The sequence below is a fragment of the Anolis sagrei genome, chromosome 12 (genome assembly GCF_037176765.1).
Source record: "Anolis sagrei isolate rAnoSag1 chromosome 12, rAnoSag1.mat, whole genome shotgun sequence".
Taxonomy (NCBI): Eukaryota; Metazoa; Chordata; class Lepidosauria; order Squamata; family Dactyloidae; genus Anolis; species Anolis sagrei.
Window position 1 is genome coordinate 11,934,532 of NC_090032.1, and position 17,295 is coordinate 11,951,826.

General features: G+C 46.4%; 1 protein-coding gene across 2 annotated transcripts; it reads right to left on the reverse strand.

Annotated features, from left to right (window-relative positions):
• Positions 1 to 1,270: 1,270 nt before the first annotated feature.
• On the reverse strand, positions 1,271 to 16,482 carry LOC132764302 (calmodulin-1). Of its 2 annotated transcripts, XM_067472435.1 has the most exons (6): positions 16,264 to 16,385; positions 10,081 to 10,111; positions 7,743 to 7,886; positions 7,513 to 7,619; positions 3,651 to 3,786; positions 1,271 to 1,884 (listed from the first exon to the last, which is right to left on the reverse strand). In XM_067472435.1, the coding sequence occupies exons 1-6, from the start codon at positions 16,264 to 16,266 to the stop codon at positions 1,856 to 1,858; spliced, it is 450 nt and encodes a 149-aa protein (XP_067328536.1). In that variant the 5' UTR covers positions 16,267 to 16,385; the 3' UTR covers positions 1,271 to 1,855. The 2 variants fall into 2 exon arrangements, with proteins under 2 accessions (XP_067328536.1, XP_067328537.1); XM_067472436.1 differs by lacking the exon at positions 10,081 to 10,111 and having other exon boundaries at positions 16,264 to 16,482.
• Positions 16,483 to 17,295: the final 813 nt, after the last annotated feature.

Sequence of the window (17,295 nt, forward strand, 5' to 3'; positions counted from 1 at the left end):
TTTCGGCGGTGACCAGGGGAGCATTTGCACAGCTAAAGCTTGTGCGCCAGCTGCGCCCGTACCTTGGAAGTCTGACTTGGCCACGGTAGTCCACGCTCTGGTTACATCCCGTTTAGACTACTGCAACGCTCTCTACGTGGGGTTGCCTTTGAAGACAGCTCGGAAGCTCCAACTAGAACAACGCTCGGCAGCCATGATTTTAACAGGAGCGGAGCGCAGGGAGCATACAACCCCCCTGTTGCGCCAACTCCACTGGCTACCGGGCTGAATTCAAAGTGCTGGCGTTGGCCTTTAAAGCCCTAAACGGTTCCGGCCCAAGCTACCTATCCGACCGCATCTCTGCCTATGAACCCACCAGGACTTTGAGATCTTCTGGGGAGACCCTGCTCTCGATCCCGCCTGCTTCTCAAGTTCGGCTGGCGGGGACGAGAGATAGGGCCTTCTCAATGGTGGCTCCTCGGCTGTGGAACGCCCTTCCTATGGACATTAGACTAGCACCATCTCTAATGGTATTCCGCAAAAAAGTGAAGACCTGGCTGTTTGAGCAGGCGTTCCAATAATTAGTGCAATGATTGGTTAATGAACACTGGAATGGAACAATGGATGACAAATCTGGAACATGTTTTTGATGACGAGACGACAGTGAATGGGTATTGTAGTAACTGTTGATTAATTGTGTAATGTGTTAGGTTGTTAACTGTTTCTATACTGTAGCACTGAATTTTTGCTGTTCGTATTTGTTGTGAACCGCTGTGAGTCGACTTCGGGCTGAGAACAGCGGTATATAAGTAAGGTAAATAAATAAATAACACAGCATTTAAAACCTATGGCCGGGCCAAATGTAATAATTAAAAATTAAAAATGATGGGCATGAACAAGGTAGGATAAATAAACCCTAGATTAAATAGGGTTTTCAGAGAAAGATGAGGGCGAGCAAACAACCCTAAATCAATATTAAAGTGCATTTGAGGACATATTGCTAAGTTTTCCTTATTCTGGGAAAGCACACTGGAACAACCCCGTTTTCAGGCTCCTGCTAAAGACTGCCAGCGTTGGGGCATGTCTGATGTCCTTAGGGAGTGAATTCCAGAGTCGAGGGGCCACTACCGAGAAGGCCCTCTCCCTCGTCCCCACCAATTTTAAGAAGAAACCAGCTGGTTTCTTAAAACCAGAGTTCCAACAACCGGGGGGGGGGGGGGGGGGGGGGCGACTACGTCCCCCTCTGGTGCTTCCTTTTACCCTAAAATAGGGGAATAAGCACCGCACAACATTTTGAAACACACACACTTTATTTAAAAGAAGGAAACAAACCTTACACCACCTGGAATGGAATAGAAGCATTCCCTGAAGCCACTGGAAGGTCAAAGGAGCGTGGGCTATGGCAAGTATTGGGAGGTTAAGAGTAGACAATATACCCAATAAGATAGGAAGATATTCCCAGGAAGACAATGGCGGAAGAGGCGGCAGCCACATTCAATGGTCCATGGGCGCAAAGGGGAGGCAGTCTTTGGAGACACAGAGCAGAGATGCAAGGCCGGGGTGGGGCCAAAGAAAGAGGGGATGCTTTCCCCGGTTCTGACCCCTCTCCAAGGGAGCCAAATGCGAGGCATCGAGCTCCATTTCCCCCTTTTTAAAACCAGCTTCTTACCATCCTGGCGTCATCTGCCACTAGCGTGTAAACCAAGACGAAGGGAAGGTGGGTGAGAGAAGAGCGGAGAAATGGCCACAAGTTGCTAAAGCGTCAGAATGGAACGTGTCCTACATCAATGGAGCTGGAGGGAGATCTTGATGGAAAGCCGACCATCCTTCCATTCTGTACAGGGGGACGGGGAGGAACAGGACGGGTGTTTTGGTCTCATTTGGCAGTCATCATCTGTACAAACTCTGTCAGAGAAAAGCAAGAAGGAAAGCAGGAAGATTAATAGGTCTTTCCCATCCCAAAACAATAATTTACCATACATGCTCGAGTATAAGCTGACCCAAATATAAGCTGAGGCACCTAATTTTACCACTAAAAAACTGGGAAAATGTATTAACTCGAGTATAAGCCGAGGGTGGAAAATGCTACTGGTCAATTTCAAAATAAAAATAGATACCCATAACGTTACATTAATTGAGGCATCAGAAGGTTAAATGCTTTTGAATATTTGCCATATTTCAAAGGAAAACAGTAAACTAGCTCTGTAAGTGGAAAAGGAGGTGTAGTGAAATTGCTACTCTATGTTAAAGTTTTGGTGTATAGCTCTATACACCATGTAAACACATATGGCAGATAGGGAAGAATAGGTATAGACAGGGTAGCAACAGCAGAGATAGGATTCATTTGCATATGTGAAGCCGATTGGTCATATGCAGATTAGCGTAGGCTCAAGATTTGAAAAGGCTGCTAGGCCCAAAATGACAGTTGGAGAGAGAGCTGATCATTCCAAAGGGGCGGAGCCAAGGTTCTGAAAGAGGCAGTTAGAGTGAGAGAGTTTGAAAATGACAGTTAAGAATCTGTGTGTGAAGAGGAGAGTTGGTTTTTGAGTGCCTGTTAGAAATAAGCAGTTATGAAGATGTGTTAAAGACTTCTGATACAGAGAAGCAGTTAGTTAAATAGAGCTAGAGTTTTAAGGAACATAAAGAAGGCTAGTGTTGCCTGTCAGAATATAATTCAGCCAAGAGTGTGTAAAGCAAGTAACATGTTTGTGAATGTGAAACATTGAAAGTTTATTCGGAAAAGTAAACCAAGTAAATTATACTGACTGTAAGCCTCAAAATTGCAACAAAATACAAATGTAACCACAAGCGCTGGAGCCAGAAGTTATAAATAAACTGTGTTACTTTGTTATATACAAGAGTGTTCCATTGCCTGTGACATAAAGCACAAAGATTTAACAGCACACAGAAAGTCCCAGCCAATATAAAAGAAGAAACTGAATCAGTATAAGGCAGCAAAGAGGTTTTTAATAAGGAAATAGTCTCTCTCCTTCGCCACAGGAGGGTCAACAAAAACAAAATGGTATCAATAATTGTCAGCTCACTGCAGCTGCTCCCAATGAAAACACAGGACCACGCTCTGGTATCAAAGAGAAACTTTACTGCTGGAAATATAGACATGCAAAAAGCCTGGTGCCAGCCAGTGCCTCCTTTTATACCCTTCCCCTTACTAAAAAAATATCTTTTCTGCCAAGCACAAAACCCCGCGTAATTCACCCGCCAAACCGTTGGCCGTTTCCTTTCTGGGTCAGCAGCTGCAGGTTGTCTTATCAGTCTCTTACGTCAGGACCCTGATTCTTGGCGCCAAAACCAAGGCCCCAGAAACTGGGTCCTGACAAATAATAATCAAACTGTAAGATAAGACTGTCCAACTGTCCAAGTAAAATAGTGAATTTAATAACAATGGGAGAAAATAATAAAAATAATAAAAATAATTACAGAGTAAAATAATGTAATAAAAATAGCAATAACAGAGTAAAATTATTGTTATTATTATACCTTGCCATCATCTTCCCAAAGGGATTGGAGGCGGCTTATGTCCACAAATCACAAAAGTAAAAAATCCATTAAATCAAAAACACAATTAAGATAATAATAATATAATAAAATATAACAAGCCAAGCCTCGGGATGCTGTCGCCTCAGACCCACAAAGTGGCATCATCCCCTCACCTTCGTAATTGACTTGTCCGTCCCCATCGATGTCGGCTTCTCTGATCATCTCATCAACCTCCTCGTCCGTTAGCTTCTCGCCCAGGTTAGTCATGACGTGGCGTAGCTCTGCAGCACTAATGTACCCATTGCCATCCTGGGCAGGGAAAGGGGAAAGAAAGAACTCAGAAGGACAAGGAGAAGAGAGGGATGAAAGATCGGCCCCGAGGTATACAGTCATAGAATCCTAGAGCTGGAAGAGACCACAAAGATTGTATTTATTATGTTTTTAACCAGACACACAGTACTAATTAATTTTTTTAAATTTTGTATTTGCTTTGTTCTAAATTGGTCAAAGTGTGTGGTTGATCCCCTTGGAGAAAAAGGCGGGATATAAATAAAATAAATAATAATAATATTCCTGACAGATGGCCATCCAACCTCTACTTAAAAATTTCCAGAGGAGACACCAAGAAAGTTTATATTTCACTTATCGTGTTATAAGTGGCATGAGGGTACAGTTATACAGTTATAATGTATTTTTAAAAATACATTAACATAAATGCCCTAACACATTTGTGAACATCCTGCGGCTCCTCCATGATGGCAACAGTCTTGGACACTAATGGCTCCCAAAGCAACCCATTTAAGGTGGAATCAGGTGTCAAACAGGGATATGTTATGGCCTCAACCTTATTTTCCATCTTCATCGCTACGATACTTTATCTTGTTGACGGGAAGCTTTCCACTGGAGTGGAAATAATCTATCAGACAGATGGCAAGCTATTTAATCTCAGCAGACTGAAAGCCAAAACCAAGGTTACAACATTGTTTAGACCTACAAGCCACTCTAAACAACTTCGCAGAAGCATACAAGAAGCTCAGCCTGTCATTGAACATCGAGAAAACCAAAGTGCTCTTCCAGCAGTCACCAGTCAATCCCTCTCCAATGCCAGAGATACAGCTTAATGGGGTAATATTAGAAAATGTTGACCATTGCCGCTACCGAAATACAACACCGCCTGAGCTCTGCGAGTGCAGCATTTTTTCGAATGAAGCAGAGAGTGTTTGAGGACCAGGACATCCATAGGGAGACCAAACCTGCTATATGCCTGCGAAATGTGGAGTGTCTACAGATGTCACATGCTGACTTCCAATCCACATGGAAGCAGGCGGTAGCATCCAAAATCTCCTCGTTGGGATTTTCTCCAGGTCTACTATTGGCTATGGATTACAATCAAGCCAAAGCACTTATTAAACAACGTATCACAGACACAGAGTGCCAACTAGATCTGGCCTCGGCTCCAAGCTTCCTTATCAGTGAAGACAGCAGATACCTTGCCTCCCCTATGGCATATTTAACATACTTTGAGGTTCCTATTCATCGAAGGGCTTTCACCCTGGCCCGATGCCACGCTCTCCCATCAGCTGTACTCGAAGGCCGCTATCGGAAGATCCCTTTCCCAGAGAGGCTCTGCCCCTGTGACTCGGGTCATGTAGACACAATAGAACATGTGCTCCTTCAGTGCCCGTTCTACAGGGATACCCGTGCCAGGCTTATCTTACCTCTGATAGACAAGCACCCAGGCCATTCAGGACAATTTTATACCTCCCTGCTACTTGCAGATACTAATTCAGCTACAACCTACAATGTCGCAAAGTTCTGTGCAGCAGCATACAAAATCCGCCAGGGAATGACTAGTTCCAAAAGTCAACTGTGTGTCCAGTAATCTTCTTCCCTGAATCTACAATTTGGTGATGGATCTGGGCATTGTATGTTTTTACCCTGTTCCCCCTTCTGCTCCCTCACCCATGTTGTGTTTTTAGTAGTTATATTTATATTTTTAATGTACCAAACATGCCAGGTTTGTCTGGAAATGTGACACTATTTCCTGTGCTGGTCAATGACCGAAATAAATATTTTGAATTTGATGTCACATGCAACTCCTGGAACGCTGCCTCCAGAAAAGCCTGAAAGCGGACAAACATCAGCGTGCTGGAAGAAGCAAAGACCACCAGCACTGAAGCGATGGTCCTCCGCCATCAACTCCGCTGCACCAGCCAAGTTGTCCGGATGCCTGACCACCGTCTCCCAAAGCAGTTGCTCTATTTTGAACTCAAGAATGGAAAAGGGAATGTTGGTGGACAGGAAAAGAGATTCAAAGATGGGCTCAAAGCCAACCTTAAAATCTCTGGCATAGACACTGAGAACTGGGAAGCCCCGGCCCTTGAGCGCTCCAGCTGGAGGTCAGCTGTGACCAGCAGTGCTGTAGAATTAGAAGAGGCACGAATTGAGGGCGAAAAAGAGAAATGTGCCAAGAGGAAGGCGCGTCAAGCCAACTAATATATACATTGAAGGAGACATTCAGAACAAACATAATCATTTATACATTTAGAGTTTTCTTTAAAAAAAATAATGGAACAATAACAATGGAAATAAATTAAAGTGATTTACAAGTCTCTGTACAAATGATTAAAAAAATAAGGCAGGTGTTTTTACTTAAAATTAGCATAAAATTAGCATAAAATAAAACCTTCTACCAATGCCCTCACTGCGGGAGAAGATGCAGGTCAAGAATAGGGCTCCACAGTCATCTACGGACCCACTGCACACAGACCCTGGAGGATCATCATACTTGGACAATGAGGGATTGCCTAAGTAAGTAAGTAAGTATTTTAAAAAGAACACAAACTAAGTTTTAAAACTTGGCATTATACTAGATTTCCTATGTCCAGAAGTGTGTCAGGGCTCACACTGCATTGCAGCAGGTGGTCTGTAGTTTGCTCTTCTCCGCACTCGCATGTTGTGGACTCCACTTTGTAGTCCCATTTCTTAAGGTTGGCTTTGCATCTCGTGGTGCCAGAGAGCAGCCTGTTCAACACCTTCCAGGTCACCCAAACTTCTCTGTGCCCTTCTGGTTATGTCCAGGGTTATGTCATCTGGTATCAGTCACTGATTGAGATTCCGGGTTTTAGCCTGCCACTTTTGGACTCTTGCTTGCTGGTCATTTGTGTCAATGTTATACACTGATGGAGCAAGCACGCTCCCCTTAAGCAGGCCGTTCTTCTGTTTTCACTATCTGCTTCTCTGACTCTGGAACTCAACAAAAAAGCTCCTGTTTTGTAGCAGATTTCCTAGGAAGCAGGTGAGGTGGTAATCCTTTGTGATATTATACATTTTTCTCAAGAGAAAGCAATGATTCACAGTATAAGATGCTGGCAGATCTATGAAGACAGCGCGCCTGTAATCTGCTGCATTTCCGAGTAGGAGGAAACCCCCAAGAGCCATCCAGTCCAATCCCCTTCTGCCAAGTAGGAAAAGCACTATCAAAGCACCCCGGAGAGATGGTCATCTAGCTTCTGTTTAAAAGCCTCCAAAGGGGCCTCCACTTGGACTCTGAGGCAATGAGTTCCACTCTAGACCTCCACGCTTCAGCCTTTGCTTTGAAGTAAGTGCCTGGTCCATGTAATACATTCTGAATCAAATGGGCACATACAAGTAAATAACATTTCAGAGGAAACTATATCACGGTGCAGTGTTTTATTTCTACTAAAAGATGAGCCTCTTTGGCAAAGACGTTGAAGGGACACTGGCATCTTCATGATCCAAAACATGAAGCCTATGTGGTCTGCAATACCTCAGCCCCCTCACCTGAATCTCACTCCTGTAGCAACATTTATAGCACTACCTAACAGGCCTTTCATGTTCCATTTCAGCTCAAAGATTCCCAAAATCAAGCTATTCAGAATGTCTTGCTGAATCACACCCTTCCAATGAAAAGGCAAAAGAAATGATAGGCACAGGAGAATACCATGCTTCTTCCTCCCCGAGCTTGTTATGGTGGCGGCCACCTTTCTTTTCTTAAAATCAAGAGGTATTTACCTTGTCAAACACACGAAAGGCCTCACGGATTTCCTCCTCGCTGTCGGTATCCTTCATCTTCCGGGCCATCATGGTGAGGAATTCGGGGAAGTCGATGGTGCCATTTCCTAGGAGAAAGAGAAACTTGTTTAGGATGAGACACGCAACACACGAGCGTTAAGCTGCCCTCCTGATTTCAGTCTCGACCACTTTCTTCTCTGTCCTTAAAGTGAGTTTTGCATCCAGCTCACCATCAGCGTCCACCTCGTTGATCATGTCTTGCAGTTCAGCTTCGGTGGGGTTCTGGCCCAGAGAGCGCATCACGGTGCCCAGCTCCTTGGTGGTGATGGTGCCGTCGCCATCCTTGTCGAAGAGGGAGAAGGCCTCCTTGAACTCTGAAAGGAAAGGCAGACAAAACTAAATACCAGAGGTGCCTCCCTTCAGGCTTATTCTACAAAACCTGAGGCAGGCATGGGCAAACTTTGGCCCTCCAGGTGTTTTGGCTGTTGGGAATTGTGGGAGTTGAAGTCCAAAACATTTGGAGGGCCAAAGTTTGTCAAGGCCTGTCCGAAGGCACATAGCTTAGAAAATTAAAGAAGGATGACTGCATAGCTTTGTAAGAAGCTCAACAGATCTTGTCCTGTGGGGTCCTGCTGGGTTCATGTTGTTTAACATCTACATGAAACCCAATCCAATAGGCTTTTATTGGCATATATAGCAAAACAGTAGAAAACATAGTATGAATTATAGAAAAGGGAACTTCTTATTTGCGATACGTTCTGTTGTACACTCAGTCTCTGAGTAGTAGTAACAACAGGGAGTTGGAGACTAGGCAGGCAAAAAGGTCTACTCAGGAACAAGAGCAACAGCAGAAGAGAATTCGGCAAATATTTACTGAGCCCACTATGAAGAGTCTTTTTGAAGGGTTTGATGGGTTTGGCAATGAAGCAGATTCTATGAGAAGTGCTGGGAGTGACACTGATGGGGTTGGGGATGAGAGGGGGTGGACAAAAGTAGCAGAAGTGAGAGAAGTGTGTGAGGAGCCTACAAGTAGTGACACATTCAGAGGGTTTGCTGGAGATGAAACTTGGAGGGAGGATGACTTGTCTACTGTTTGGGGAGATGTAGGTAGAAGCAGGAGAAGGACCTCTTGGCAGGCAAGGCAAAGAGCAGCTCGGGCAGCATAACTGGCAGTGTTGTCTGATTCTAGTTTGGAGGAGAATGGAGGAGCAGCTGAGGGTGGGGCATTGTCTCATTGCAGTTCAGAGGAAAGTTTGTAATATAAGGAGGGTTGGTTGCAATGGGGACTTTGCGACTGGCAAAGTATTTGCTGGGTTGCTTGCTATGCTGGGTTGTGATTCCTGAACTTCGTGGACCCTCGGCTACTGCTTTGGCTTGTTACAGGGTTACAGCCTGTGCTGGATGGGGTTACACTCCCCCTGAAGACGCAGGTTCGCAGCTTGGGAGTGATCCTGGACTCGCCGCTGAGCCTGGAACCCCAGGTCTCGGCGGTGGCCGGGAGAGCTTTTGCGCAATTAAAACTTGTGCACCAGTTGCGCCCGTACCTTGGGAAGTCTGATCTGGCTACGGTGGTCCACGCTCTTGTTACATCCCGGATAGACTACTGCAACGCGCTCTACGTGGGGTTGCCCTTGAAGACTGTTCGGAAACTCCAACTAGTCCAGCGTGCGGCAGCCAGATTGCTCACCGGAGCGACATACAGGGAGCACACCACCCCCCTGTTGTGCCAGCTCCACTGGCTGCCGGTTCAATTCCGAGCACAATTCAAGGTGCTGGTCTTAACCTACAAAACCCTATACGGTTCTGGTCCAGTGTATCTGTCCTAACGTATCTCCCTCTACGTCCCACCTCGGAGTTTGAGATCATCTGGGGAGGCTCTGCTCTCGACCCCACCACTCTCACAAGTGAGGCTGGTGGGGACGAGAAGCAGGGCCTTCTCAGTGGTGGCCCCCCACCTGTGGAATTCACTCCCGGGGGAAATCAGAACAGCACCAACCCTCCTCTCCTTCAGGAGGAGGGTGAAGACATGGCTGTGGAACCAGGCTTTTGGGCAACCAGGCAATTAGATAAGACAACCAAATAAGACAATCAGATGTGTAAGATCAGCAGGATTGTTGAAATGGAACCAAAACAGATTCTTGAGTTAATGTACACTGATGGGTAGGAGGAAGATCTAGGTTTGTATTGTTTTTATTGCTGTTTTTATTGTTTTTACCATTCTATTGATCTTATTGGATAATGCTGAATTGTGGGAATTTGTATCGTTGTACTTGTGATGATTGTTTTGTATGGCAGGTGTCCAAGTGCACCTTGTAGCTGTAAGCCGCCCTGGGTCCCCTTCGGGGTGAGAAGGGCGGGGTACAAGAACCCCAAATAAATAAATAAATTGGCTTGGACCTTGGATCGCTTCTGCCTCAGAGTGTGGTGGAGGGTGAGTGGCCATTTGTTAGGGGTGCTTTGAATGTGATTTTCCTGCTTCTTGGCAGAATGGGATTGGACCAGATGGCCCACCAGGTCTTTTCCAACTCTGTGGGCCAATTCAACTCCGAAAGGCAAGGCAATGCTTACCTGCAATCTGTTCCTCTGTCAGCTGGTCAGCCTGCAGAGCAGCAGCAAGAAGAATATACAGAGAGAGAAAAACGTTGGTATTAATCTTTTTATATCCTAAAACCTTCCCCATCACCAATACTCTTTACACAAGATTCGTATTTATGCAAACACAAGTTAACTGTTCTAGAAGGAGCCTTCCATCTGAACATTAGGAAGAACTTCCTGACTGTGAGAGCCGTTCAGCAGTGGAACTCTCTGCCCCGGAGTGTGGTGGAGGCTCCTTCTTTGGAAGCTTTTAAGCAGAGGCTGGATGGCCATCTGTCAGGGGTGATTTGAATGCAATATTCCTGCTTCTTGGCAGAATGGGGTTGGACTGGATGGCCCATGAGGTCTCTTCCAACTCTTTGATTCTATGATTCTATGAATTGGAACTGACCACCTCAGCTAGCACAACTATCCTCTACTTTGAGTTCCTGCACCAACAGTCCATTTCAGATTATTGATGGTACTTTACTATACAAGCCCTGATTATACATGCATATAATAATAATAATAATAATAATAATAATAATAATGTATAAGAAGCCCTTATACAAGCCCTGATTATTATGCATACATAATAATAATAATAAAACTTTATTTATACTCCGCTACCATCTCTCCAAGGGACTCGGTGAGGCTTACATGAGGCTGAGCCCGCATACAAGCAATAACAGATACAATATTTATCATGTTTTGGCCCAATTCTATTGGGGAGGTTCAGAATGCTCTTTGATTGTAGGTGAACTACAAATCCCAACAACTACAACTCCCAAATGTCAAGGTCTATCTCCCCCAAACTCCATGTGTTCATATTTGGGCGTATTGCGTGCTTGTGCCAAGTTTGGTCCAGATCCATCATTGTTTGAGTCCACAGTGCTCTCTGGATGTAGGTGAACTACAACTCTCAAGGTCAATGCCCACCAAACCCTTCCAGTATTTTCTGTTGGTCATGGGAGTCCTGTGTCCTAAGATTGGTTCAATTCAATCATTGATGGAGTTCGGAATTCTCTTTGATTGTAGGTGTACTATAAATCCCAGCAACTATTTATTTATTTCGGTTGCTTCTACCCCGCCCTTCTCACCCCGGGGGGGGGGGGGGGGGAGGGGAGGGGACTCAGGGCAGCTTACAAAAGCAAGGCACAATTCGATGCCCGCATCACATAACAGCAAAAGGCAATAACATCAGTTAGCAAAACAGCAATTCTAGCAATAACAACAATTAACAGAAAACAATAATTATTATAGGCAAAAACAACCATAAAACCAATAAAAGCAATAAAAGCAATACAAATTTCATTGACAGTCAGCGTTTCACAATCTCATAGTTTAAATTCCAATTCCACAATTGTCAGTCCTTTCAGTCCTATCTATCTGGTTTCCATATCTAATTGTCAGGTTGCCCAAAGGCCTGGTCCCACAACCACGCTTTTACCTTCCTCCTGAAGGCGAGGAGGGATGTTGATGCCCGGATTTCCCCCGGGAGTGAGTTCCACAGGTGAGGGGCCACCACTGAGAAGGCCCTGCTCCTCGTCCCCACCAGCCTTACTTGGGATAGCGGTGGGGTCGAGAGCAGGGCCTCCCCAGATGTTCTCAGATTCCAGGGTGGGACGTAGAGGGAGATACGTTCGGACAGATACACTGGACCGGAACCGTAAAGGGTTTTGTAGGTCAAAACCAGCACCTTGAGTTGTGCTCAGAATTGAACCGGCAGCCAGTGGAGCTGACACAGCAGGGGGGTGGTATGCTTCCTGTATGTCGCTCCAGTGAGCAATTTGGCTGCTAGGTTCTTGTGGGTTTTTTTGGGCTATAGGGCCATGTTCTAGAGGCATTTCTCCTGACGTTTCGCCTGCATCTATTGCAAGCATCCTCAGAGGTAGTGAGGTCTGTTGGAAATAGGACAATGGGTTTATATATCTGTGGAATGGCTGGGGTGGGGCAAAGAGCTCTTCTCTGCTGGAGCTAGGTGTGAATTTGGCTGCTGCTCGCTGGACCAGTTGAAGTTTCCGAACAGTCTTCAAGGGCAACCCCACGTAGTGCGTTGCAGTAGTCTATACGGGATGTAACAAGAGCGTGGACCACTGTGGCCAGATCAGACTTCCTGAGGTACAGGCGCAACTGGTGCACAATTTTTAATTGTGCAAAACTACAACTACAATGATGAAATCCATGTTTTGTGAGTGATGGGATAGTAGGTGTCTTGTGCCCAAATTTGGTGGCAATTCATCCAGTGGTTTTTGAGTTATGTTAATCTCACAAACGAACATTAAATTTTTACTTATATAGATATATATACACACACACGCATACACACACATTATATATATACACACACACATACTTACATAAAAGCCCTAACGATATATACAAAACCCTTATTTATTTTTATTTGTCGTGTCAGAGCAGCCAGTCCATTATATATTACATTTCTAACAGAACAAAGCAAACAAACAGAAAAATACACAACTTGTGAGTTTGGTAGCTGGTTAAATGTCCTTTGACCAGTATCTGGCCACTTGGAGTGCCTCTGGTATTGCTGCAAAAAGGTCCTCCAATGTGCTTGTGGCAGGGCTCAGGTTGCATTGGAGCAGGTGGTCAGTGGTTTGCTCTTCTCCACACTCGCATGTCGAGGATTCTACTTTGTAGCCCCATTTCTGAAGGTTGGCTCTGCATCTTGTGGTGCCAGAGCGCAGTCTGTTCAATGCCTTCCAAGTTGCCCAGTCTTCTGTGTGCCCAGGGGGGGGAGTCTCTCATTTGGTATCAGCCATTGGTTGAGGTGCTGGGTTTGAGCCTGCCACTTTTGGACTCTCGCTTGCTGAGGTGTTCCAGCGAGTGTCTCTGTAGATCTTAGAAAACTTTGTCTAGATTTAAGTCGTTGGCGTGCTGGCTGATACCCAAACAGAGGATGAGCTGGAGATGTCACTGCCTTGTTCCTTTCACTATTGGCTGCTACTTCCCGGCGGATGTCCATGCCTTGGTCACCTCTAGATTGGATTACTGCAATGCGCTCTACGTAGGGCTGCCCTTGAAAACGGCTCGGAAGTTCCAACTGGTCCAATGGGCAGCAGCCAGGATGTTAACCGGGGCTCATTACAGAGAGAGGTCAACCCTTCTGTTTAAGGAGCTCCACTGGCTGCCGTTTATTTTCCGAGCCCAATTTAAGGTGCAGGTGCTTACCTACAAAGCCCTGAACAGTTTGGGACCACCCTACCTGCGTGACCGCATCGCTGTCTACGAACCCACATGTTCTCTTCAGTCATCTGGAGAGGCTGTGCTCGTGATCCCGCCTGCGTCACAAGCACGCTTGGCGGGGACGTGAGACAGGGCCTTTTCTGTGGTGGCCCCCTGACTTTGGAACGCCCTCCCAAAAGATCTTAGACAGGCCCCTACACTGGCAGTCTTCAGAAAGAATCTGAAAACCTGGCTGTTCCGATGTGCCTTCTCAGATTAGGAACCCCAATACCAAGTCCTAGAAGCACTTTGTTGAACCAAGATCATTGCACACCGCACATTGCACTTACTTTATAATCCTACATTCCTTCTGCCACTTCAGCACTTTTAATCCTGTACCCACTACTCTGGCCAGCCCAGTTTTAAAGTGTCCTGATGTATTGTTATTGTTTGTTGTTTATTTTGCTTAACTGTTTTTAATTTGCTTGATATTGTTTTGCTGTATTGTGTTTTGAGGCTTCGGCCTGTGTAAGCCACATCGAATCCTTTGGGAGATGCTAGCGGGGTACAAATAAAGTTATAATAATAATAATAATGTCAGGTGGTGCAATGCCGGCTAAGCAGGGTAATTTCTCCAGTGGTGTGGGGCGCAGACACCCCGTGATAATGCGGCATGTCTCATTAAGAGCCACGTCCACTGTTTTAGTGTGGTGAGATGTGTTCCACACTGGGCATGCAGACTCAGCAGCAGAGTAGCACAGCGCAAGGGCGGATGTCTTCACTGTATCTGGTTGTGATCCCCAGGTTGTGCCAGTCAGCTTTCGTATGATATTGTTTCTAGCACCCACTTTTTGCTTGATATTCAGGCAGTGCTTCTTGTAGGTAAGAGCATGGTCCAGAGTGACTCCCAGGTATTTGGGTGTGTTGCAATGCTCCAGTGGGATTCCTTCCCAGGTGATCTTCAGATACTGGTCAAAGGATATTTAATCAACTACCAAACTCACACATTTTGTATTTTCTCTGTTTGTTTGCTTTGTTCTGTTAGAAATGTAATATAATGGACTGGCTGCCCTGACACGAGAAATAAAAGTTGGAACCTTCAGGGAGGAGCCATGGAGACCATTCTGACGCGTTGCTGTCTGTTCAGCGCCTTCCAAGTCGCCCAGTCTTCTGTGTGCCCAGGGGGGAGTCTCTCATTGGGCATCAGCCATTGGTTGAGGTTCTGGGTTGGAGCCTGCTACTTTTGGACTCTTGTTTGCTGAAATGTTCCAGCGAGTGTCTCTGTAGATCTTAGAAAACTATTTCCAGATTTAAGTCGTTGACATGCTGACTGATACCCAAACAAGGGATGAGCTGGAGATGTCTCTGCCTTGGTCCGTTCACTATTGGCTGCTACTTCCCGGCGGATGTCAGGTGGTGCAATACCGGCTAAGCAGTGTAATTTCTCCAGTGGTGTAGGGCCCAGACACCCCGTGATAATGCGGCATGTCTCATTAAGAGCCACGTCCACTGTTTTAGTGCGGTGAGATGTGTTCCACACTGGGAATGCATACTCAGCAGCAGAGTAGCACAGTGCAAGGGCAGATGTCTTCACTGTGTCTGGTTGTGATCCCCAGGTTGTGCCAGTCAGCTTTCGTATGATATTGTTTCTGGCACCCACTTTTTGCTTGATGTTCAGGCAGTGCTTCTTGTAGGTCAGAGCACGGTCCAAACACCCTTATGATATATACATACAAACCCTAATGAGATAGAGAGAGATAGACAGGTTGGTCTACCCCAAGCATAGAATCATAGACTCAAAGAGTTGGAAGAGACCTTCCTCCCTTCTTCCTTCTCCCTTACTTCCTTTCTTCTTTCCTTCCTTCCTTCTTTCCCTTTTTTGTCCTTCTTCCCTTCCTTCTTTCCATCTTTCTGTCTTCCTCCCTTCTTCCTTCTTTTCTTTCCTTTCCTTCTTTCTCCCTCCCTCTCCCTTTCTTCTTTCCTTCTTTCTTTCTTTCCCTTTTCCGTCCTTCCTTCTTTCCCTTTTTTGTCCTTCTTTCCATCTTTCTGTCTTCCTCCCTTCTTCCTTCTCTTCTTTCCTTTCCTTCTTCCTCCCTCCCTCTCCCTTTCTTCTTTCCTTCTTTCTTTCTTTCCCTTTTCCGTCCTTCCTTCCTTCTTTCCCTTTTTTGTCCTTCTTTCTGTCTTCCTCCCTTCTTCCTTCTCTTCTTTCCTTTCCTTCTTCCTCCCTCCCTCTCCCTTTCTTCTTTCCTTCTTTCTTTCCCTTTTCTGTCCTTCCTTCTTTCCTTCCATCTTTCTGTCTTTCCTCCCTTCTTCCTTCCCTCCTTCTCTTCTTTCCTTCCCTTCTTCCTCCCTCCTTCTCCCTTTCTTCTTTCTTTCATTCCTTCCTTCCCTTTTCTTTTCTTCCTTCTTTCCATCTTTCTGTCTTCCTCCCTTCTTCCTTCCTTCTCTTCTTTCCTTCTTCCTCCCTCCTTCTTTCCTTCTTCTTTCTTTCATTCCTTCCTTCCCTTTTCTTTCCTTCCTTCTTTCCATCTTTCTGTCTTCTTTCCTTCTTCCTTCCTTCTTTCTTTCTTTCCCTTTTCCTTCCTTCCCTCCCTCCCTCCCCCCTTCCTTCCTTCCTTCCCTCCCCCCCTCCTTCCCTCCCTAGAATCATAGAATCATAGACTCAAAGAGTTGGAAGAGACCTCATGGGCCATCCAGTCCAACCCCATTCTGCCAAGAAGCAGGAATGTTGCATTCAAATCACCCCTGACAGATGGCCATCCAGCCTCTGTTTGGCATGGGCCAACTTGGGCCCTCCCTCCTCCAGGAATGGTGGGCGTTGAAGTCCAAAACCCCTGGAAGGAAGGAAGGAAGGAAGGAAGGAAGGAAGGAAGGAAGGAAGGAAGGAAGGGGGCCCCACGCCTGCTCGACCCTTTCCTGGCCCCAAGGGGTCTCCGCCCTCCCCTCCCCTGAGGCCCTTTTGGCGGGCCGCCCGCTCGCTCTCTCGCTCACCATGGCAACAGCGGCGGCGAAGTAGTGCCGCGAGGCCGACCGGACTCTTCCTCCCTCGCCGCGTCTCCTTCCGCCCTCCTTGCACACGGCTCACTCCCTGTCCCTCCCTCTCTCTCTCTCTCTCTCTCTCTCTCGAATCCCTCCGCCCCCGTAAACGAGTCCCGTCCGGAGAGGCCACTCTCTGCGGGAAGGCCTGTCCTGCCCGCTTGCGCCTTGCCCTTTAAATACTCCCACGGGCCCCGCCCCTTCTGCGTCCCACGTGGGCAAAGACCCGCCTCGCCATTGGCCTAGCCTCCCCTGCATTGCGTCAGGGGAGGGTGCTTAAAGGGGAAGGCAGCGCGCTAGGACGAGCCGTGCGTGTGTCGACCGAAACAAATGTTACTTCTTGGCCTATTGAAGAAGGGCGGACTGTGGCTTAAAGGGGAATCATAGAATCAAAGAGTTGGAAGAGACCTCATGGGCCATCCAGTCCAACCCCATTCTGCCAAGAAGCAGGAATATTGCATTCAAATCACCCCTGACAGATGGCCATCCAGCCTCTGCTTAAAAGCTTCCAAAGAAGGAGCCTCCACCACACTCCGGGGCAGAGAGTTCCACTGCTGAATGGCTCTCACAGTCAGGAAGTTCTTCCTAATGTCCAGATGGAATCTCCTCTCTTGTAGTTTGAAGCCATTGTTCCGCGTCCTAGTCTCCAAGGAAGCAGAAAACAAGCTTGCTCCCTCCTCCCTGTGGCTTCCTCTCACATATTTATACATGGCTATCATATCCCCTCTCAGCCTTCTCTTCTTTAGGCTAAACATGCCCAGCTCCTTAAGCCGCTCCTCATAGGGCTTGTTCTCCAGACCCTTGATCATTTTAGTCGCCCTCCTCTGGACACATTCCAGCTTGTCAATATCTCTCTTGAATTGTGGTGCCCAGAATGGGACACAGTATTCCAGATGTGGTCTAACCAGAGCAGAATAGAGGGGCAGCATTGCTTCCCTAGATCTAGACACTATGCTCCTATTGATGCAGGCCAAAATCCCATTGGCT